Source organism: Mesoplodon densirostris, chromosome 9 (genome assembly GCF_025265405.1).
Source record: "Mesoplodon densirostris isolate mMesDen1 chromosome 9, mMesDen1 primary haplotype, whole genome shotgun sequence".
Classification (NCBI taxonomy): Eukaryota; Metazoa; Chordata; class Mammalia; order Artiodactyla; family Ziphiidae; genus Mesoplodon; species Mesoplodon densirostris.
The window spans coordinates 61,350,585-61,375,666 of record NC_082669.1 but is presented as its reverse complement, the minus strand read 5'-3'; the positions used below and the strand labels follow the sequence as shown (position 1 = coordinate 61,375,666).

The 25,082-nt window shown below is 36.3% G+C and overlaps 1 protein-coding gene across 5 annotated transcripts in view; it reads left to right on the top strand.

Moving 5' to 3' along the window:
• ADAM22 (ADAM metallopeptidase domain 22) overlaps positions 1-25,082 on the top strand; it is a 235,110-nt gene that overhangs the window by 183,415 nt on the left and 26,613 nt on the right. For 4 of the 5 annotated variants that reach the window (XM_060108901.1, XM_060108903.1, XM_060108902.1 and 1 more), the window contains exons 18-26: positions 2,281-2,361; positions 5,131-5,181; positions 5,406-5,469; positions 7,084-7,189; positions 9,689-9,808; positions 13,627-13,795; positions 16,776-16,890; positions 19,291-19,381; positions 23,342-23,359. In XM_060108901.1, the coding sequence (XP_059964884.1) occupies positions 2,281-2,361; positions 5,131-5,181; positions 5,406-5,469; positions 7,084-7,189; positions 9,689-9,808; positions 13,627-13,795; positions 16,776-16,890; positions 19,291-19,381; positions 23,342-23,359 (815 nt within the window). The remainder of the gene's footprint in view (positions 1-2,280; positions 2,362-5,130; positions 5,182-5,405; positions 5,470-7,083; positions 7,190-9,688; positions 9,809-13,626; positions 13,796-16,775; positions 16,891-19,290; positions 19,382-23,341; positions 23,360-25,082) is intronic. The other variant, XM_060108905.1, reaches the window with a different exon arrangement.

Here is a 25,082-nt window from a genome sequence, read left to right as displayed (position 1 = left end):
CCAGCTGCTTTCCAGGGATCCCCAATCATTTATTTTAATTCTCAGTGTTTTAAGTCTGCCCGTCTGTAAAATGCATTTAATTATGCCATTTTTTCTTGGATTTCTACAATTAGACTCTTTGTGATATAATCATTGAAAGGAACAAGTACAAAATAATAAAATTAAAATATACAATAAAATGGCAGGGTTAACTATCCCAGAATATAAGTTACAACTTTACCAGTCAAGTAAGATCTCTTCTGCCACTTTCTCTACCCCACACCCCGACTCTCATCCCTAAAGGAGTCAGGCAGAAGAGTGAATGGAAAGGAGGGAATGGAAGAACAAGATGAGAAATCATATGTATCTCTGTTTTCTTCTGTATGTATTTATAATAATATATCTGTAAGTCAGAGTTGGCAAACACTTTCTGTAAAGGGCCAGATAGCAAATAGTTTAGGCTTTGTGGGTTATAAGGTCTCTGTTTCAGTTACTCAACTCTTTCTTTGAAAGCAGCCATTGAAAATACAGAAGTAAATGGGTGTGGCAGTGTTCCAATAAAACTTTATGTATAAAAACAGGTAGCCAACCAAAGTTTGTCCTCAAGCCATAATTTGGGGACTCATTGGTTATTTACTTCTTAACTCTTTTTCTCCTTTTATTTGTATGTAAATTCCAAGAGGGCAGGGATTTGGGTTGATTTATTTACTGCTTTATCTCAGCACTTAGAACAAGTTCTCCTTTACTATGCTTTCTTTAAGAACTTTCCTGACAGTTTTTGAACACTTACACTCTCACATAAACTCTACCTTAAATCTGCTCATACTTCTACATCAGAAGTTCTAGAATTGTAGCTTGCACCAATCCCAAGGAGGAAGAGAACGAGAGTATATGAAATTAACTTACCTTACTTATTTCCTTATTTTTATGGCTTATGTACTCCCACTGAAATGTAAGTTCCTTGCCAGCAGGATTCTTGTGTTTTCTTCTCCACTGAGTCTCCAGTGGCTAGAGAGTCCCTAGCACATTTTAAGTGCCTAGCAAACACTTGGTGAATGAATGAACGAACACAAGTTTTGTTCTGATCTTCTGAAAAATATCTGTTGAACTCCTGATTGCAGTTGGCAGTGTGCTGCTCATGTTTTACGGACAGCAGGAAACTCAAATGCCTGGAGGGTCGTGAACAAGGGAGAGAAGATGCAAGTTGTATGTGATGGATGGGTGGGGAAGGGTCCCGAATACTGTGTATGTTTGTGTGCACAGAGATAAAAGAATGGGAGGATCCCTCCCCAAATAGTAATATTTTGGAGCAGGAAAGAGAGTGGGATTAAAGAGGGAAGGAGAAGGATGATAATTTTATAGATCTCTTTGTTTTGTTATAATGAATACTCTTGCAATTTATGAATCCAACAAGCATAAAATTTAGTTGTACAACTTCCACACTTAAAAAAAATACTTGAGTTGAAAACAGACAAAAAAACTCTCATACACAAATACAAATAATAAAACATTAAAAAAGGAATAAAAGACCAAGCTATAGATCTGTATAAAAATTAGGTAGGAGGGCCTCCCTGGTGGCGCAGTGGTTAAGAGTCCGCCTGCCGATGCAGGGGATACGGGTTCGTGCCCCGGTCTGGGAGGATCCCATATGCCGCGGAGCGGCTGGGCCCGTGAGCCATGGCCGCTGGGCCTGCGCATCCGGAGCCTGTGCTCCGCAACGGGAGAGGCCACAACAGTGAGAGGCCCGCATACCGCAAAAAGAAAAAAAAAAAAAAAAAAAAGTAAAAAAAAAAAAAAAAAAAAAAATTAGGTAGGAGAGAAGATGGTAAAGGAAAGCATGTGAGGAAACAGCTTTGCCAGAAAATCTAACTTTTACAATTCAGTCCAAAATGTAACTTCCAAATTCTTGGCTTATGAAGTAAAAAAGAAAAATATGATAAAGGTGCCAGTAAGAATGAAGGGTAAAGTGTAAATCCAAAAGCTATTTGGAAGGAAGAATTACTAGAACTTGGACTGACTGTCCTTCTGGTACAGATGTACCATCAAGCACATCCTATTTTAACAAGATCTTGTAAGGCTTATGTGTGATGACTATGCAAATTACTTTATATGTGAGAAACTCTTTCTGAGAACAATTAAGCTGACATTTCATGCAGTAACTGTGGTTTTCACAGATTTCCATCTTAAACTAGTTTAAGATATTCCTATCCAAAAAAATATTCATTTTTCTTTTTTTTAAGATGATACTGTGAGAGTTTTTTTCCTTTGACAGCTTTGCACATTGATTTTTGTTCATTTTAGTTTCAGCCTATGGGAACTGTATGCCGTGAAGCAGTAAATGATTGTGATATTCGTGAAACATGCTCAGGAAATTCAAGCCAGGTAATTTACGAATAATTTCTCTAAACCCGATGGGGGAAAAGTAGGAGTATGTTTAGTGTGCTGACCCCCAGGTGAAATGGAAATGGACCAGATACTCATGTTTCTCTTTCATGTCAACTCTCACTCTCCTTTTATTAATTTTTTTGAGAATTGAAGTTTCAGTAATCAAAGCTTGAGCAGATGTTCGGCGTGATTTTGTCTTAATGTTGAACTAACTTAAGACTGTATACATATGTGCCTTAACTATTTTGTTTTTGTTTAAAGTAGAGGGTAAAAGCCATTTGCTTTTTGTCTAGCTAGTGAAGGAGGAATCAAAAAGACTCTTTCTCTTCAGCTGGTTGAAACAGGAGTCAGCCAAGGCAGAGAGACCCACGGGGTATTGGGTTCTGAAAAGGGACCTGTCTTGACTCTTGTTTATCTGACACAGCTTGCCACTAATAGCTGCTCTTGAATTTAATATCATTTAGTTGTCAGTAGGGAAGATAGGGAAGTTGATAAACTTTGTCAGGGGTTCACAGATTTCAGTGTACATGTATATAGGCAGTCCTTACTTTGTGTATTAGTGCAGGACCACAAATGACCATGCAAGCTGAAACCACGTAAAGTTATTCTAGTAGTCAATGGAAAAAGTTACAGTTGTTCTGCGATCGTTAAAAAATGTCAGATGATTAAAAACTCTCCTACTGTTGGTCTTAAACGAATAGGGAAACAAAAAAAAAATAAAGTAACATTTATTTAGCATATTAAATTAAAACGGAAACACTGAAAATTATAGTATTTTATTTCTTTGTTAAAAAACTTACCAAGAGTAGTTAGCTGTGCTTGCCTTCTCCTGGTCATAAACCTTATGACACTTGGTGAGCATATTTTCTATGCCTTGTTGAATTGCCACACTCCTTTCTAAGTTTGTATCAGCTTTTGACATTTTATCCTTTGTGCTTTCAATGTCCTGAAATATCTCCAAGAGATGTGAAGTTTTGAATGGGAAGTTTTTTGCTAAACAGTAGTATCAACATTCCATTCCCATAGTGATTTTTTTCTATTACACCATTTATATTTAACTTGAATTTCTCTTCCAATGTCATCACTTTTCATTTCTTTGGTGCACTTTCATCTTTGTTGGCCAGTTTCCTCTTTCAATTATTCAATTTTGTAAGATGTCACATGGTATCACCCAGAAAGAGAGAGGTAACAATCTACATTCTCTGTTGTCCGTGCATGAACTGAACGAACAGATGCTCAGCAACCAATCACCAACAGACTTTGAAAGAAGTGACTAGATGGGTCATTGACTGTGATGGGCATCTCTTGTTTACCTAATGATCAGTGGACTGAAGTGCTAGTAGCAAAGTTTGTACTTCATGCAATTACTCACAGTTAATCTATTGTGGTAACTGAAATTGGAACTGTGTCCTTGGGGTACTGGTGTTGTTTAACAAAACCCATGGTGAGTGAAGTTCATGCTCCAGTGTGAGTGAAATTCATGCAAAATGAAGACTGCCCACATCTTTTTTTCTCTAGAGAAGAGGGATTCAGTAGTGGTATATCTACTTTAACCATTAAAAATGCTTTATTTTAAAGGTAGTCATCCTAAGAGATTAAAGATCTTTTGTGTAAAAGTACTTTCCTTTCCTACTATCTAATTAGCATTATGTTTCTAAGCTAACACCTAGTGATGATGGAGATACAGTGAATGGGCTCTGGGAATGAAAGTATATTAGAGCAACTTCTTTGAAATGTGATTATGTGATAAGCAGGGATTTTAAAATAATTCTAAATCCGAAAATGATGTACGTACAAAGATGCTCTTGTTCCATTGGTTGTAACAGCATAAATTGGAGATAATTATAACTAAATATTTTAGTACATTGATTATATGGTTTGTTAGCTCAGGGCAATGTGTTACAGCTATAAAGATGATACCTGCAAAAAAGTTTATTATGATGTGAGGAAACTTGTTTGATGAAAGTCAAGGGCTGAAACAGAATATAAAACATTATCTATAACTTGATTACACTTATGTTTAAAAATATCACATTTTGTAGAAAATGGTAGAGGAAAAAAATGTACCAAAATATAAAAAATAGTTGTCTTTGGGTGGTAGGAAAATGGGACACTTTTGTCTTTAATTTTTCCTACTTTTTCACATTTTCTAACTTTTCTCAAATGAGTATGTAATTACTATAATGCTAGAAAAGAGGTATAATAAATTTAAAAATTACACTCTCTATCCACATAAGAATGCTTTGCAGTCTTTTCTGCAATTGCTACAAGGAAAGAAAAGGGGGTGGGTGGTCTATAAAGCATGTCTTTTTCTAACATGTCCAGGGTGAACCTTTGCTTGAGAGTCATTTTAAGTGTAAGGGCGATGTTACTTCTCATGGTGAAAAAGAGGAAACCATACCTATTGCTCCATCTGTTGTCATCTTCCTTGCTTTTGTCTTGTGCTCTTGTTTTTCTTGCTCTGAGGAATAGTGTGTCTGTGTAAGTTAGCTGAGTCATTGCTGTCAGTTCTTTTTATATGTAAATAAGGATTTACAAATCAACTACTTTTGCCTCTGGTAGATCCATATTTTTAGGGGAAAGTGCACCAATTGTTGCATTTCCTTTTGATTTCTCTTGATCTTGTTTGTTTTTATTTTCAGATGGTTTGGGAGACTATCCTATATTATCAGACTTTATTTTTAAAATGAAAATATTTATAAAGGGATTAGCTCATCTTGATATTTTGCTGTGCATTTGGTTCATACTTCTGTTTTCTTTTCCTAGTGTGCCCCCAATATTCATAAGATGGATGGTTATTCATGTGATGGTGTCCAGGTATGTTACTTCATCTTTACCTAAATGTTTCATGTGTACCAGCATGAAAGAAACACTGAAGTCTGATCAAAGTAGGAAGATCATATTAAATGTTTTGTAATCAACTCTGAAGATAAAAGGCCTTTATAATACTCATCTACTAGTTTTCCTAGTCATATTTACTTTTTCAGTTATCTGACAGAAGGGGACATTGTGTCTCTAATGGGTATGCTTTTCCATTTTAGGGAATTTGCTTTGGAGGAAGATGTAAAACCAGGGATAGACAATGCAAATACATCTGGGGGCAAAGTGAGTAAATAGTATGGCTTGATCCTTTTCAAAGTATGGTATCTGGCCCAAAGACATGTGAGCTGGAAATAATTTTTCAACTACTTTATGACTAGGGGATTTTCAAAGCCACTGCAGGTCTTAGCAGAGGCACTTTTGTGGAAATTAGAGAAAAGCACCTTCTTTGAGAAGATACAGCTCCATACCTCTTGGCTAGCTGGCAGTGTCTTTGGACAGAAAGTATCTTTGCTGCCAGGCAGGTAAAATCCACTCTAGTGCATGCAGCTTGGAGAATAGAGCAAACCTGGATTTTAACTCCTCTTATGCTGTCTTTAGTATCCTTAGGCAAAACCCATCCACCACATGGAATGGACATGGACCCTGGATAGGGCACCCTTGGATAAGAACTGTAGCATTTTAGCTAGAATTGCTTTTTCTTCCTTAACTCTTTCTTAAACTCCAGCTGGTTTTCCTTGTTATAGGTGAATTTCTGCTGAGGTATTTCTGCCATATCACAAAGATATTTTAATGTTATTTCTTTCAAAATTCATCAGATTTTCAGAGGGAAACATATGATATTTAAATCTAAAACATATTTAACTTGAATGTATATTTAAATGTGATATATTTTCCAGAAGTATTACTCGCCCTTTTGAAAGCAGTTTTTGTTTTAAACTCTTCCAAAAGATGATTTGTATTAGAAAGCAAGCTATAAATATAATGATAATCCTTAATTGTCACAAACAGTGGCTATAATCCTTTTGGGAGGGGAAGTGTATGCTCTCTTTGGAACAACTAGAGAAACATGGGGATGAGAGAAAAATTTAGTTATGTAGGTTTATGCTCTGGACAAAGAAATATGGTTTTTGCTTCTTCCCCTTAAGAAAAATTAGTGGCTGACAGCAAGAAGTACGAAAAGAAACTACCAATATAATTAGTTTAAAATATATCTATATATACATACCAACAATCATCTTTGATTAGTGCAAAAGTTGTTTTGATCTAACTCTTGGATAGCTCCATCTATCAACCTTGGCTTTAGCAAAAATAATCCTGACAAAGATGCTGACATGACTTAAAAATGTTATTTGACTTTCAGAGATTTAACTGGAATTCAAGTTTGTTTAAAAGTAGAGTAACATTTTTCGATAGCTGTTAAAATTAATAAACAAGGTGGAAATACTGCTGTTTCTTGAATCTTTAATTATAGTACATCACTCGTTTAATAAAATTGTCTTTATGATTCATAAAAGTTGCTGAGTGAGAAATTCGTGCTTTATATTTGGCACTGAGATTAAAGCATTGAGTATTTATTCAATGAAACATTTGGTAGCATCTTTCCCTAATTATTGGCCAAATTCTGAGGAGTGTTTTTCTTAGAACCTATAGCCTGAGTCCTATCAAAGATGTAAATAGATTTGTTTTCCAAGTTTCAGAGGAGCAGTTGTGAAAAATGTACCTGAGTGATGGATGCTTTTGGTATAGGGAACTCTTGTGAACCATAGCTACAATTTTTGGAATTGATAACATTGTAGTGAAGGAGAGTCCTTCGTGGGTGTCTTCCTCTTACTGCAAACATGTTGAACAACTCATGTGGTGTATCTCTCACTGATAGAAAACTCTATTCTGCTTCAGAGGTGACAGCATCAGACAAATACTGCTATGAGAAACTGAATATTGAAGGCACCGAGAAGGGTAACTGTGGGAGAGACAAAGACACATGGATACAGTGCAACAAACGGTGAGATGGAGAAATAACCTAGAGTTTGTTTTTTGTTTTTTGTTTTTTTTTTGTTACGCGGGCCTCTCACTGTTGTGGCCTCTCCCCTTGCGGAGCACAGGCTCCAGACGCACAGGCTCAGCGGCCATGGCTCGCGGGCCCAGCCGCTCCGTGGCATGTGGGATCTTCCCGGACCAGGGCACGAACTCATGTCCCCTGCATCGGCAGGCAGACTCTCAACGACTGCGCCACCAGGGAAGCCCAATTAGCTAGAGTTTATACCTCAGTTGCAGGCACTACTTTTTGAGTGACCAGGACTTTCCTGTGTTCTGCATCCTGTAAAGCATTCTCTTCATCTCATCTCTTCCCACAGTTCCAGCATCGCCTTTGTAGAAAGCTCCCAAATCTTAACACACGTTCTGACCTCTCCCCTAAGGCTCAGGCCATGCCTATAGCTGCCTCAGGACTTTCTCACCTAGAAGACACCTGTCAGCCTCTCAAAGGCCACAAAAATTAAAGCCAACAGAATATGTCCTCAGTGCTGGTAGATTGAATTAACTGGCTCTGACTTTTATAAAGGCCTCTTTTTGCCAAAGGTCTTAATATGTCACCATCCTTCTGTTTAGAAGCCTCAGGGTGATCCCTGATGCCACCTGCCCTCTGGCTCCTTGTCCAAATGCCAAATCATGTTCATTATTCTCTTTTACTCGTCTACCCTCTGTCTTTAGTTCATCCCTTCATTTCTACTTCTATTGTATTACCCCAACTAAGACCTATATCAACTCTTCAACTATTACAAAAGCCTGTTACTAGTTTTCTATGCCAGCAGTCTCTAGCATGCTCTCATCAGAATAATCTTTTCCTGAATCTTTTTGACCATGTCAAAAATTCTTTGTTCAAATTTCACTGGTTCCACATACCTAATTAATAGTAAGAATAATACCCAACGTCTGTTGAACGCACACTATGTGTTAAGCACTGTATTACACTTTACATAAGCTATATCATCTAATCTTTATGGCAGTTTACCCTGTTTTATAGAGGAGAAAACTGAGACACAGTTAATTAATTTGACCAAGGCCATGTAACTAGGATATAACAGAAGCAGAATTAGAATTCCAGCAGTCTGATTTTAGAACTCCCTCTTAACCACTTTGCTGAATGTCACACTGTCTTGCTTAACAAACAAAACTGAACCTTAGCTTGGCTCTCTACCTCTTCCTCAATTTGGCCCCAACCTACATATTTTTCTGCTCTTCCAAAGTCTAGCAAACCTGGCCATTTCTAATACATTTTATTGTCCTACCTCCACGCCTGTGCTTGTGCTATTCATTCCTTAGGAAGCACCCTCTATACTCACTACATTACCAGCCAAAAATTTAGCCATCCTCAAAGCCCCGCTTGGACAATGCTCTCTCTGTAAATTATTTCTGGATTTACTCTGGAAATAAATCCTCTCCCTATTCTCCACTGAACTCCCACAGCCCTTTGTACTATTTTTATGGCCCTTTTTGCCAACTCTGTGTTTTATAATTGATTAATGTATATGATTCTCTTCTCATCCAGAGTATAATTTCCTTGGGGATAAAAATCATGTCTAATTTTTTTATATATCCTAAAGTATTTAGTAAACTCCAACAAAAAATGTTCAATGCATATCTCTTCTGTGTTAAGAAAGCATATTCATTTATGATAGATATAATAAAATGATATAACTTATAAAAATATTTTTCAAGAATGAAATAATACATATTTTTCTATGTTGGTGATAGATACAAGTCTTAATTTTTCTCTTTTTCTATCTGATAAAGCCTAATATTTCCATATATAGTCTTGCTGGCCTGCTAATCAGTCTTTGTAAGATATTTATTAGAACATGTGTTTATCATTATTATATTAACAATTAAAATGTGTTAAATATAGAGAATAAGTAAGATAGTATTTAGCACAAATGAAAATATTTTACAAGTTAAACTAGAATTGTATGTGATAGCTGGGGGAGTAGTGACATACATTGAAAAAGGGATCATGAGCCTATGTTGTTGAGAATCTACAAAGTATATGAAACGTATAAACTCTTCTTTAATTCTGGTGCCACAGGTTGAAGAAAGCACTGTATTCTAAAAGAATACTCATCCAAAGATCATTCATTCACTTGTCAAATATTTTAATAAATGTTTTAGTATATCCAGTAATGTGTTATGGGGAAAGAGATTTGGATATAAAAAAAGTCTATTTCATGGGTAATTTCCTTTAGATAAATACTAAATGGACAATAAAGGAAAGGCTAGAACACAGTTGGGATTTTGGTGCACCAACAAGAGTTTCAGAGAAGACACTTTTTAAAGCAGGGGTAAACTAATTTGAGCTCATTTTATTTTGCTTATAATTTGAGGAAATAGTATAGTTGATAAAAAAACAAATGCTAAAATTAGATAAGGTTATTGTTCTAACTTTACAGGATTTGTTATGTCTTTGGAGAAAGAAGTAAAGTAAATACTTCGTACTTTTTTGACACAGGGATGTGCTTTGTGGTTACCTTTTGTGTACGAACATTGGTAATATCCCGAGGCTTGGAGAACTCGATGGTGAAATCACATCTACTTTAGTTGTACAGCAGGCAAGAACATTAAACTGCAGGTAATGATCTAACCATTCTATGAGAACATTAGTCATCTTATTTCCCAGGAATGTAGCTTAGGATTACTTCTGTTTTCAGTCCATGTGTATGTTAGTAAGATGAAATGGACTCTAGTCCATAGAGGTGATTAAGGAAATCCTGACAGAAAAGATATGAAAAGAAGAGAATTAGTTGACTGCGGAATGTTATATGGTGGCTAGAGTTATGTTTAATTGGTCAGTAAAATCTTTCAGGGTTTAGTTTGCATTTCATTCTTACTAAGGGAAATGAAAGAGGATTTCTGGGTAAAATCAGTAGATTAAATATATGCATCTTCTTTTGCTCCCTTCTGAAATCCCACTAAAATGACACCAAATGGATCTTTTTTAGAATTCATTTATCCACAGGGAAGCAGAGAAAGGGAGTGGAAACAACAGCAACATAATTTTGGAACGTGGAGAGCAAATAGATGTGTGGTAGATGATTATCAAAACTAAGAAAGACAAATATACGATATTGCTTATATGTGGAATCTAAAAAAAGGGTACAAATGAACTTATTTGCAAAACAGAAGTAGAGTCACAGATGTAGAAAACAAACTTATGGTTACCAGGGGGTAAGAGGGAGAGGAGGGATAAATTGGGAGACTGGGGTTGACATATACATGCTACTATATATAAAAAACAAAGAACTAATAAGAACCTACTATATAGCACAGAGAACTCTACTCAATACTCTGTAATGACCCATATGGGAAAAGAATCTAAAAAAGAGTGGATATATGTATATGTATAACTGATTCACTTTGCTGTACACTAACACAACATTGTAAATCAACTGTACACCAATAAAAATGAAAAATAAAATAAAATAGATAAACAACAACAACAAACAAACAAACAAAAACTAAGAAAGCTGAAGTCCTAAGTCAGTAATGGGGAAAACCAAGAAATAACCCAATTCATACTGTCAGTCCCGAAAGGCTCAAAAATGGGCAGTGTCATCTACTTCTGGAAGAGGGAGTAAACGAGTTGGAGATTGGGAAAGGAGCTAAAATGAAGAAGATAGGTGAAGTCTGTTAGAGAAGCTGCTAGATCCACAGATTGCTTCCCTGACTCAGCTAAACTGGGGATTGCTCACCCTCCCATGAAAGATTTGAGCTTTACAGTCTGCAAAAAATAAAACAGAAGGTTTCCAAACTGAAGGACAGCAGGAAATATCAATATCAGATTTGTATAGAAGTGGTCCAGCCTCATTGGTATTCAGTCAGAAAGTCCTAGAATTTCTAATCATCTGTCTGGTTCCCCAACTCAAATATGAGCAGATTATCAGATTTGTGAAGAAAGACTCTAACATGAAAAAAGAGAGAGAGAGGGAGAGAGAGAAACAAACAACAGAAAATACAGCAACCAGCTATCAACATTTATGAGAGATAAGACATTTCTATCATGAAACAAGAATAGAGTGCTATTTTTAAAAATGAGGAACATTAAGAAAAGAAAAGAAAGGCTGTTGGAAATTAAAAACACGATGACAGAAATTAAACTCAATAGTTGAAATTATCTCCCAGAAAATAGGGCAAAGAGGCAAAGAAAGGGAACATAGAGCAAAGCTCCCCATTTTGGAATGGAAATAAAGAACAGAGAAAACAGCAGGGAGGAAATTAGCAATGAGTACCTCCAAGAGCATTATCTAGAACTGCTGGACTTGAATTTCCATATTGCCAGGCTCACCAAGTGCAAGGTGCAATGAGCGAAATTAGAGACACATCAAAACTTATCGTTAGGAAATTTCAGAAACTTAGGACAAAGAAAAAGATCCCAACTGTTTCCAGAGAGGAAAGAAAGAAAGGATCAGGCATTAGAATGGTTTAGGGTGTATCAACAAGAGCCCTGGGATCCAGAAGACAATGGAGAAAATGATTTCCAAACTAGAATTCTGTACCCAGGCAAAATATGAATCAAGTGTGAGGGTAGAAAATAAAGTCACATTTAAATACACAAGTTTCCCCCGAGTTTACTCCCCTGTGTCCTTTCTCAGGAAGCTATTAGAAATTGTGCTGCACCAAAATGAAGAAGTAAACTAAGAAAGAAACACAAGGGGTTTAGGAAACAAGAGACTCACCATGCTCTAGAGATATGGCAATCCTCCAATGAATCGTGAGGGGAAATCCAAGATGTCCATCTCTGAACCATTTACAGGAGCCAACCAAATCAGATAGGAGCAGAGGAAACTTGAGGTGGAAACTCCAGGAGAGATTATTTCAGGAAGGTGAACTGATGTTCAGGCACATCTTAAGTGGAGATTTTAACAGCAGAATTGGACTAATTTTGAGGTAGTGATACTTCAACAAACAAATAAGAGACTTGCCAACCTGAGGGAAAACAAAAAGTTGTACAAGGAAAAGAAAGGGGTTTAATTATGGCGTACTATATCACTCAACTAAATAACTTACATAATCATAATAATGCACAATTTGTTATTGATTTAACTATCGATCAACAAAATATGTGATGGAAGGAAGGGGAGAGAAGAATTCTCAGATTCCATAGAGGGAAGTCAATTGATAACACTTAAAATGGAAAAATTAAAAATAGTGATACAAACTCATTATTTAAAGATATGTACATAAAAAACAAATGAGTCAATTAAGAGTAGAAACTGGTTTCCTTCAGGGAGGGATATACGGAGCAGTCGGGGGCAGTGGATCGCTTTATCGCATTTTAAAAACCAATTTGTCTCTTAAAACTATGTGCATGCATAATTTTGCTAAAAATAAACAAAAAGAATGGATTTTTTTTTTTTTTTTTTTTTTTTTTTTTTTTTTTTGCGGTATGCGGGCCTCTCACTGTTGTGGCCTCCCCCGTTGCGGAGCACAGGCTCCGGACGCGCAGGCTCCGGATGCGCAGGCTCAGCGGCCATGGCTCACGGGCCCAGCCGCTCCGCGGCATATGGGATCCTCCCAGACCGGGGCACGAACCCGTATCCCCTGCATCGGCAGGCGGACTCTCAACCACTTGCGCCACCAGGGAGGCCCTGGATATTTTTATAGTAGCACTGACATGGTACCATATGCATAAACTGATTATGAATATACATTTTCAGTTCCCATCCTGTTTATTTAATTTATTTATTTTTATCCTGTTTATTTTTTATTCCTGCATAATATGTGGGCTTGCTACTTTAAATAGCTGTTGCAGTAGTATAGTCTTCTCAAATATACAGTTGATCCTTGAACAACACTGGTTTGAACTATGAGGGTCCACTTTTATGTGGATTGTTTTCAATAAATATGTGCTACAGCACTACACAACTCCCCATTGGTTGAATCTGTGGACGTGGAACTTGGATTTCCGACTGTGGGGAAGGGTGGCACTCTGAACCCCCACGTTGTTCAAAGGTCAGCTGTAATTTGTTAATAGAACAATCTTTTTTGGGAAATGTAGACCCAAACCAAAAATTCTCATCCTTGTTTGAAATATATTTGACATCTTGAAACCTACTTGTTTATCCAGTCAAATGCTAGTAATAATGGCTAACTTGACTTGTACATGATAGCCAAGGCAAAATGATAAAGCCATTTCAATTCAGGCCCTTGTTATAATAATTATGTTTAAATCTTAAGTTATATCAATATCTCTGAAAGGAATTAGATCAAAAGATTCAATTGCTGTCTCCATTTAAAGGTTGAAAATGTTTATGCTACTGTTTTTTTATTAGATAATAAAGAGAAAATAGAGAAAGTGATATTGCCTACTCTTAAGTTTTTAAGCATGTTCTCAAGATGAATGTGAATTCACGGAATCCCATTTTCTTTTTGCTCTCAATTTATTTTTAGTGGTGGGCATGTTAAGCTTGACGAAGATATAGACCTTGGCTATGTGGAAGATGGGACACCTTGTGGTCCCCAAATGATGTGCTTAGAACACAGGTGTCTTCCTGTGGCTTCCTTCAACTTTAGTACTTGTTTAAGCACTAAAGAAGGCACTGTTTGTTCAGGAAATGGAGTAAGTATTCAGTACCTCACCATGGGGAACTGTTCAGTCCTTTTATATCACAGAAACAGACAAGACCCTAAACTGCTTATTTCTGTAATAATCGAAAACATGCTTGTCCATGTTTCTCTAGCTGGTATGTAAACCATCATGTGGTCATAGTCATTTGAATATTTCTGCCGTGTAATCTATGAAAGCGTGGGAATAAGAAAAAATTTAATGTTCCTAACCAAATTCTTCTGTCTTCCTCTCTTATTAGGTTAAATTGATCTTTAATACAATGCTAGTTTTCTACAAGTGACTTAGGAGACAAATTTTAACAAACTATAATGGAATAAAAAAGGGAGTGCAAAGCAGGGGCAATGGCCACAATATTTAACAACTGGTATGATCCAGGCACTGACCCGTTAGAACAGACCGTAAATAACTGCCTTGGCCACAACAGTAGGTACCAGCTGAGGATAACTGCTAGAAATAGAAGCAGAATAATTAAGGAAATGTTTCTCAGAAATAAAAGGAAAGAATGGTGGTATTTAAAAGACCAAATTCTATATGTTAAGTCATATATCTGATAATGTAGGTCCTATATAAGTAAGTTTATAGGTTAAATAAACATGCTCTGTTAGTGATTCCAGTTTTGACATTTTCAGTTAGGAATTCGTACACTAAAGAAAACTTCTTGTTCTTTTTCTTTTGGCATGGCTATGATTTTATTTTTTTTCGCCTTCTGGATTCTTTGCTTAAACTGGTTATACTATCCAGCTGAGGTAAAAGACCCCTGTCCTGGAATTGTAAGCCTTCAATCCTGGTCATTCCATGTATATCCCTAAGGGATATGCCAAGAATTTCCTTAGGGAGGTAGTAGTAATTGTTACTTTTTGCCAAAGGATAGGGATTCTGATGGCACAGGAGAATAGAGAAGACATATAGTAAGTGGTTCTGCTCCTATAAAGAGATCTGCTAAGTCTTCTTTCCTTAATAATTAAGAGGATGCTAGGGAGAGATGCTTTTTGGGGGGATGGGAGAAAAGAATAATGGAATTCTTTCTTGATCATTATACTAATGAATAACTGTATCTTATTCATCTAGAAGTCCTGAGTGTGAAACACAGTTGTGTCAATTAACAATTTGTTTAAGGAATGAGTAAATGAGTGATAGACACAAGTAAATCAGGTGGCAAATAGCATCCAATAATTTTTAATAATTATGCATAATTATTATAAAAGTTATATTCTATGTATTTTTAATATAACTCTGTATATGTGACAGAAATTAAAATGAGAAATAGAGTAGATATTCTCTATATAGTATACATCACGTAGGTTAAGAGTATGGGCTTGGAATCAGTCTGAGTTTGAATCCCAGCTCTACTCCTTACTAACTGGGTGACTAAGGCAAACTACTTAGCCTCTCTGTGACTCACTTTCTTCCTCTGTGAAATGGGAATAATAATATTGCCTAGTTTACAGGATTGTTGTGAAGAATCAATGAATTAACACCTGTAACTTATACATAATACTTAAAACAATCCTTGTGACATAGTGAGTGTTCAATAACGTTAGCTATGACTGGGTTTATTATGATCATCGTACATCGGTATCACTGTTCTTGTCACTATGTCACTGGTGCTGTTGTATGATATGGAAACATACTTGGAGAAACCAGTTGGCCTGGTTATGGTCTGTTGAAAAGATAGTGGTGAAGTGGGGTCTCAAACCCAGGCCTTTTTTTTTCTTCCTGCATGTTTGTTAATCTGCAGAAATTTGCTAATCTGAATTATTTGAAATCTGCACTTTGTTAATCATATTTTATAGTTACATTTAGATCTGCATGTATGTTGTCTTCTGGCAAATTCAAGCAGACAAAAGACAAACCTATCCAGTCAAAATCTCTCCTGAAGCGCTTCTCTGATCTTAACCCTAACTGAATTCTCTCCTATTTCCCACTCCTTTCAAAGTTGCTTGGAATCATAGGATCTTAGGTATAGATTCTGTTTCCTGGATATATAAATGAGGACATTATTGTCTGATAATTTTTTAAAAATTGGTGCCATTTTATGTGAATTTTTTTCCTAGGCTCTGTTTGAGGGAATTCTCAGTTTCCATGACCCTGAGGTAGCTAATCTCTGGAGCTTGGGTTGAGGTGCCCAGGTTGCAGTTTTGTGAAGCTTTCTTCTCAGACCACTGCAAAGCCTCAGGCCTCCCCTCTTCTTTGTCAGATTTCTCTTCATCTCATCTGCTTCCTAAAAGATGAATAAAATTTTGGTATAAAGATCCTTTCTTTAGAAGAAAGAAAACTTTAGGGACTTCCCAGGTGGTGCAGTGGTTAAGAATACGCCTGCTGGTGCAGGGGACACAGGTTCAAGCCCTGGTCCAGGAAAATCCCACATGCCGTGGAGCAACTAAGCCCATGCACCACAACTGCTGAGCCCACACGCTGCAACTACTGAAGCCCATGCTCCTAGAGCCTGTGCTCCGCAACAAGAGAAGCCACCGCAATGAGACACCTGCACACTGCAACAAGGAGCAGCCCCCGCTCGCCGCAACTAGAGAGAAGCCCACATGCAGCAACAAAGACCCAACGCAGCCAAAAATAAATAAATAAATAAATTTATTTTAAAACAAGAAGAAGAAGAAAGAAACCTTTGTGTTGGATAATTGCCAAATGATTATAATTCTGCTCAGTTTTTAAAATCTCCCTAATAAAATTTGAGTTAATGAAATTCAAACCAATCATTTCATTGATTTTTGTTTTAGACATATAAGTTCATTCCTCTGTTAAAATTCACTGTTCCCTCTGGGTCAGCTGTTGATCTCTAGAAAATATTTTTTTAAGTACTTGAGTAAGATATAAAGTAGTAGTGGGAAGAAAGTACCAATAAATTTTCAGGCCCATCAAATTCTAGGCATATAATAATTAGAAATTAATGTTTATTTTTCATGCCTCTGCACCAGAGACTTGGCATTGACTCTAGATTGATTTTGGATTTCAGGTTTGCAGTAATGAGCTGAAGTGTGTGTGTAACAGACACTGGATAGGTGAGGACTGCAGCACTTACTTCCCTTACAATGATGATGCAAAGGCTGGCATTACTCTGTCTGGCAATGGTAGGTACTTAATTTGGTCCCGTTATGTGGTCTTTATGCACAAGGAAGGAGAAAACTGCCCTTCTGAAAGTTTCATTTAGATTATTTTTATATAACTCAAATATAAGTTAAATCCACATAATAATGAATTACAATATATACTTGGGGCCCATATTATGAAACTGATTGTTTCCATTAACTTGTAATGATATGAAATATTGAATATAATTTAGTCTACTGATTTAGCTGGATCTTGTCCTATATCAGATGGAGATTTTCCAAGTATTGTACTCATTTGGCACTGACAACAAACCCTACCATTTCTTTTCAATGAAGAAAGTAGTCAAAATTCTTAAGTGTCTGATTTTATATTTTATATATTTTATATGTTTATATATTGGGACTGAATAAATGAGGAAAAATGGGAATTGATTTTAAAATATTTTGTTGACTTTAATATTCTTTCTTAAAGAACCTCATCTATATTCAACTCCAGTTCTGTAGCCTGAACTGTAGGTAATTCTAGAAGTAGTAACCTTGGCTAAGGTGCCTGGAAGGGGTTCGACATGTATAACAAACAGTGGGTGCAGTTCTAAAAGCTAGAGTGGCCCAAATGGAGAAGTAGAAATTAAATGCAGATAGATACCTTGGAGATGAATGTCCCCTTTTAAACTATTTTTATCATTTTGTTATTGAGTATTCTGCATAAAATAATGCTGAAATCCTGACATCCATTCACCTCCAAAGAATGAGAAAATTATTATTTTCATTCTAATCATCCATACAAGTTAAACATCTTAGCCAATGTGACTTTAATAATGAAACTCACAGAATGATTAGGGTTTTGGCATCCTCAGTCTTAGCAATAGTAGTGTGGTTCCAGAAGTTAATACAGAGATGAAGCTATTCACATCCGTGGATTTAATTAACTCGTCAAAAGTCATACAATTGCTTAGAAGTAATCAGGACTAGCTTTCAGGTTTATTGATCCCTGTTAAATCCCTGGAAGGAAAGGAAGGGTAGACAGATAGGCTAGGTCTTAGAGTAGGAAAATCCCAATGTCCCGGGGTGCATCTGTACCCACCCATCCCACAGAAGACCTGGGCAGAGTGGAGTTGGCCAGTCTCCTAGATGCCTGAGCCATGCTATCCCCCGTGACTACTGAGGCTCCCAGATAGAGAGGCTGCCATTTCTGTCATGGGGAATTGGAATATGCTCCAGTCACCCATGATTACTGACCTTTGAAGTCCAGAAGGACTCCTCAGGAGTGCAGCAGACAAGGAGATAGCTGAGCTGCTCTGGGTGAGAGCCCTGCAATTTAACATGGGGTATAAGTCATTATCAGCAAAACCGGTCTCCTGGTATCAGAGCCAGGCCTTTTCTGCTCTTGGGTTCTCACTTGTACTTGTTGTCCAGGCCTTTGACTCACTGGGCCGCTCTCACTGCTGTGATCCCTTAAGGATTGCAGCGCAGCCTGCCTGACAGTGGATGCTGCCAGACACAACAGTGCCATTGCCCGGTCCTGAGCTCCAGCCCTGCCCTGGCCTCGGGTCAGTCTGGTGTAGCCTCGCTCTCACACCTCACCAGCACCAACCTCCAGCTCACCAGACTCTATCTTACCTTTGGTTTTTCCTTCTCTAGGATGCCACAGCCATTACTGTCAAGACTGGGAACTATAGTCTTCCATCATCTACACCACCTGAGCCCTGATTCTGTTCATCTGTAGGCATGTTTTCCCCCTTTAGAAGCTTATATTTACATAGACAAAGTATCACACAAAATAAGGACCTTACACTGGTTGTCAAAATGGAGTGATAGGAACAATAACATTTCTAGAATTTCTGAGAAAGAGATCAGGGTAAAAAAGAACATGGATTTCTAAATATTTCTCCCCAGAGGATGCTATGCTATATGGTGATACAGTAGTATCACCCCTCCTTTCTTCCCCTTAACTTTACTCTTCTTTCGTTTAGTTCAATGACCTTATTATATTTTCCAGAAAAATACATGGAAAATAAAACTGTGCAAAATGCACTTGGACAAGAATTAGCAGGGAACATACAGAAATAACTATTTATTTTAAAAAAACAATTGATATGGATTGCTAAGTTATGGTCGATTTTTCTTCCCTTGAAAAATACCTACTTTTAATTTCAAGGTATATATGAATATCAGATCATTGTCATACACCTGAAAGTAATATAATGTTATGTGTCAATTATATCTGAATAAATAAACAAAATTTGAAAAAAAAAGTTCTCTAAAATTAAAACTGTATAAAGAAAAAAATACCCACTTTTTAAAACAAATAATGTTATTAGTGTGATGATTACATATCTGGAGAATAAAGTTCCTGAAAGAATTTTATATCAAAATTTCAATTATATACACTGATCTTCATTGTTTCTTTTTTCCTCCCAGGTGTTGCTGGTACCAATATCATAATAGGCATAATTGCTGGCACCATTTTAGTGCTGGCCCTCATATTAGGAATAACTGCATGGGGCTATAAGTAAGTGAAATGGCTCAGTATGTTACTGTCAAACTATACTTTAAAATATTTATCTAAATGAATTAAACATCTGGAAAGTTTTATATCATTGGGTAAATATACCTGCAGTGAAAATAAGTCTGGCTCAGTATTCAATCAATGATTATTCTTGGCATGATTAGAGGTAATAATAATTTATCATTTTTTAGATCTTGAGATAACTCCCTTCTATTCTAAAAATACTGAGTATTTCTTTTTTTTTTTTTTTTTTGCTGTACGCGGGCCTCTCACTGCTGTGGCCTCTCCCGCTGCGGAGCACAGGCTCCGGACACGCAGGCTCCGCGGCCATGGCTCGCGGGCCCAGCCGCTCCGCGGCATGTGGGATCCTCCGGGATCGGGGCACGAACCCGTGTCCCCTGCATCGGCAGGCGGACTCCCAACCACTGCGCCACCAGGGAAGCCCCTGAGTATTTCTTAAAATCATTGCATGGGGCTTCCCTGGTGGCGCAGTGGTTGAGAGTCCGCCTGCCGATGCAGGGGACACGGGTTCGTGCCTCGGTCCGGGAAGATTCCACATGCCGCAAAGCGGCTAGGCCCGTGAGCCATGGCCGCTGAGCCTGCGCGTCTGGAGCCTGTGCTCCGCAACGGGGGAGGCCACAACAGTGAGAGGCCCGCGTACCGCAAAAAAAAAAAAAAAAAAAAAAAAAAAAGAACCATTGCATGAAGTAAAATCAATCTAAATCGTGTCTCATACAAAGGCAGTGTTGGTTTGCTCTTTAGCGATGCAGGTTCTCTTGACTTAAACCCATTCCCCCAAATCTAGGCAAGATAGTGAATTAGAGAGCGTAGCGCTTTAATGACAAAGGTCATATCAACAAGAACAGCAGGATCTGCTCCTGAGTGCTTTCACTGTGGCCATGCATCCTGCGAAGAGCAAAACCTCTCCATAACCAGTATGAAGGAGGCATTGTTATTTGTTACCTATTGTTTTTGTGTGTAGAAAAAACTCTTCAGAGACGTAATTTGTTAAAATTGAAATTCAACTATAAGTTACAACTTTTAGAAACCTAATTCTTAAGCTTCAAAGTTCAACTTACAATTTTTTGGTTCTATTTATAAACTTGAAAAAGTTACACATTTTATAACTTTTGAATATTGGATCCCCTTAGCTAGGCATTTAGCTAAGTAAATGACTTCACACATTCCAAACTTATTTGTATACTTAATATGTTCATTTCCCTTTTTAAGTACTTCAATCTTATGATGTGAAAAATTTCCTTAGTATTCAAATAACTTATTTATGTTTAATAAAGTAAAACTTAAATGTGACGAACCTTAAGTTTTTAAAATATTTCAAGTTAAAATCATAGTCCTACTGATCTCTGAAATGTTGTATCAGGTCCCCAGGCTTGGGGTGTTTCTCCATTTGGAAAGAAGTCCTGCAAATTTTGCTAGACTTTCTACGTATTAGCCCATTTTATAGTTTTTTTTTTTTAATTCATAGATCAAATTTGGCTTACTAAAAGACTTGGGAATTAGACTTTTTTAGACTTTAAAATTACCCCAAACCTTTCAATAAACTAGGCATTATATAATCATTTGTTGCTGTTGTTGTTATTATTATTATTCCCTGACATGGTTTTAAGCCAACTGAATTAACAGAAACCTCCTTAAAAGTGTTTATGGCTCTTGCTTGTTGTGAGATCAAAACCCTGAAAGTTTCTTTGGCTGAAAGGAGAGGGCAATTAGTTGACTGCCAGGCTAAACTTTGTATGTTATAAGTATTAAAATGCAGAAAGACATTTGTGCAAGGTTGTACTAACGAATAGCACAGACAGCAGGGTAAAGTTTAGCGTAATGTAGTTAACGTGGCATAGCATAGTGAAGGAGAGCACAGCATAGTGATAATGCTTTGCCCTAATTAAATGGGTACCTAGCTCTGTACCAGCTCATAGATATTCAGTACCCATGTGTGTTTTTAATGTGCAGTTCTTTAGGCACATTGCATACTTATATTTGCACAGGCTGATTTCAGCATAGCATTTGGAGTATAAAATTACATGTCTGAAAGAAAGTCTTTTCTGTATATATATTGTTTGAGCTCTTCTCACACCTCAGGTGAATTAGCCCCATCTTGGAGTCACACTATTGCCTTGACTTCCCTGCTGCAAGACTTACTGCCATCACAACCTTCTGTTTTGAAGTAGTTCAGCGGTTTCATTTGGTCATGTGAGAGGGAAAGCAAAATTGTTAGTTCTGTGGTGTGTGATTTTCTGCCATCTACTGATGCAAATTGATATTTCATGTTTACAATTTTGGAAAAAATTACCCTTTCAGAAATATGAAACCTAAACATCTACTCCTACTGCTAATGAAATTACCTGTGTCTGTTTGTTTTAATGATTAGAATGAAAAGTACTTCTTTCTGTATATCATTTCTTAGTTTTATGATATTTAAGTGGTTTCACTTTTTTCATTTCTGAATGTATGTACTTTGCAGATTATTAAGGAAAAAGACAAATCTTGTTCATACCACAGTATTCTCTTCATAAATAATTTGAACCTGACTGATTAAAGTTTTAATGTTACTAAATTTATTCAAATATGTGTAAAAATAGAATAAGGATGTAGAAATTTTAATACAGGAATTAAATTCATGAATATGTTGTTTCACATATTCTATTTCAAATTCCAAAATGAATTTAGAACCTGAGAACTCATTTTTGCATTAATCCTTCCAATTAAACTTTCTACCTCCAAGCCTTGGGGGAGTGGCAGGAATAGGAAATGAGGAATACTCATTTGGAACTGGTGGACCACTCAGGTAATCAGATTGAGAGAGTAAAAAGTAAAACATGTTGAACAGAAAGATTTTGGCTTATTTTTCTCTTCTATCTTATGGTTTCAGGAATGAAAAATATTAAGTATCAAATTGGCACTTTTACTCTCATGAACTCATTATTAAATGAGATAGTGCATGGAATAGATTGGCAGGTGAAAGTGCTACAAACGAAATCCATATGGAAACATTAGCCTTGATCTTGGAGGAAGGAGCCTACTGCTTAGTTGCTTGACCTTCCAACACGTCTTCAAAATATTAACACCTAATTAGGTCATGATAGAAAGTTTTAAATGGACTCTTTTGATTTAAAAGTTAAAAATCATTGGCGCCTCACTACCACACTCTCTAGAACACATTTTTGTTTCAGAATGGTTTATTCTGAAACTAATGCAATTTTATTTTAGGAGATGGCCAAATAAAAAACAGAGACTTTGAACAGAGTGTTTCCAATGTAGCTTTCGGTGAAGCTTCAATGAATAAGTAGTGATGACTTGGGAGGTCCATAACAGCTGTGAATTCTATTATTTTTCTTGTGTATGATAAATTAATTACCTGTTTAGCTGTTATGATAACTAATTTATCATACACAAAATGTTCTTGTGTCCAGTTACGTTTTTCTATTTGAAATTCTTAGGAAGAGCTTAGTTTGGGGTATGTATTCCCAAAAGAATGATTGTAATTTTTATTTGTATGAAAACATAGTTAATATATATAAGTAACTTGACTAATTTCCTTATTTAAATCAAAGTACACGTCTGAAAACCTGTATTTGAAATAGGGTTGACTTTAGGGCATTACTAACTGTTTACTATACAATTGACATTGAGGAAACAATTACTTTTTAATAACTGAAGCTTTATGCTTTTAAACAATGGTTACTTGAAGATATTGTCACTAACCCTTTGGTGTCACTTCCTTGAAAGATGAAGTGAAATTTGTGTGTGTGTGTGTATGTGTGTGTGTGAGAGAGGGAGACTGTGTTTTTAGTCCCCATTTTAATTCTGCAATTAGAAATTCTAGTGGAGACCTTTCAACGAATGCTAGAGCTCTTAGGTTTTCTGGTCTCTCTTAATGTACTTTTGTAGGTAACTAATTCTTTCTCTCTCTCTCTCTCTCTCTCTCTTCTTGTCCATAAAAAGAAACTATCGAGAACAAAGGTATGTGATGAGAATAATCTGAACATAGAACTGAAAACTGAAAGGTTTAAATCCTGTTAGCATCTTTGGAATTCATACATACAGTTGTAAATCAAGTTCACTTTGTTTTTATGCTGTAGTGGTCATAAACTAATCTTGATTTTTCATGACCTTGAAATGATAATTTTAGTAATGTTGCTGTGGAATGTATTAATTTAAAATAGATCTGTCATTATTTAGTTTTAATGGTTCTGTCATCCAACAATACTATAATTAATAGTTCTTATTTGTGTTACTTTTATAGTAATGTATATTTGGAGTTGATTTTTTTTTCTACCTAAAACAAAATTCCTTTATGTTAAGGTGTCACCTTTGTTTACATTGGTTGATTGGCTTTTGTTCATGTTTATAACACCCTTATTACCTAACACTTTCTGAGGGAACTTATTTTTTGTTACTGTTGTTATATTAGTAACTTTCATTCATAAATGATAAAATTTATACGGGCACAGTGCTGTGGTCAGGAGAATGTCTTGGCATTTGAAGAGTCTGTTTTATCACTGCATAAGAAAATATTTTTTTGTATGGATTAGGTAATTGCACAGGTAGTGAAAGAAATAATTTGCATAGTTAGAATCTCTGATTGCCTAGTGCAGTTTTTTTTTTTAATAAAAAAGCCCCTAAAGTCAGGCACTCCATTCATCATAACCTTAAAATCTATGTTTAACCAGCAGTGTAAAAAGAGATACAAAGCATTCATGTAGTCCTGTAAGACTTGCTTATTTTTTCTAAATCTAAATTAGCCCATATTGGGGTACATCCTTCACTTTTTACATTTAAAAAATTATGAATACTATTAGCTATTGATATAAAAAATTAAAATATCCTGGAAATTGATAATCTAGACCATATCATATGGTACTAGTTTTGTACTCAGGATACCTATGCAGGCTCCTAACTTACTTACCTTTTCCAACTGTTCCACTAAATACCTGAGGCACATTAGGAATAAGACATAATAAATGTGGTGATGCTTTTTCAGGACCCAGCCACAGCTTTAATTTTTTTTCAGAAACTAGAATTTTAAACTTGTTCGATTTCTTTCTGTGTTGTAATTTAAAATCCCTGTAAGGTTTTATCCGTAAGAGGTACCTACAGTGTATCCATTGAGATCCTGGTCAGTTAGCCATAGATATTAGAAAATATTGACCTTGCCCTGGAGTAACTGACTTCTACCATTAGTGGAGAAAGTAAAATTGAAAGAAAATTAATTAAATTAAAAAAACACACAAAAAACTAGACTTCTTTGTGACCTGTTTTAAACACTTGTGTCCAAAAAGACTGGAGAAGAGCTGGAGCTATTTATGCCTTTCTGTTGGGTAGAAGTTGATCAGCCATATCAGAAATGTAAGTTTGGTGGCTTTCTTCAGTGAAAAATAAAATTAGAATACCAAGATCAAAAACTGATGATTTAGCTCCATTTCCATAAGAATTAAGGCTATAATGTAATTTACTATTGCTGACTATATAAAAAGGAAAGCACAGTGTCACAAATATGTAACATAAGCAAAGCTGTTATGGTGCTCTAAGATGTGTTCTCACCAGGGATATTCTCCAGAATAAAGTAATTGCCCACACTACAAAAAATGATAAATATGTAAACCTGTGCACCAATTTCCTATTCTAACTAAATATATGCATAGGTACAGTTAGGAAAAATTTTATGCTAGAAATCTCTTTTTTC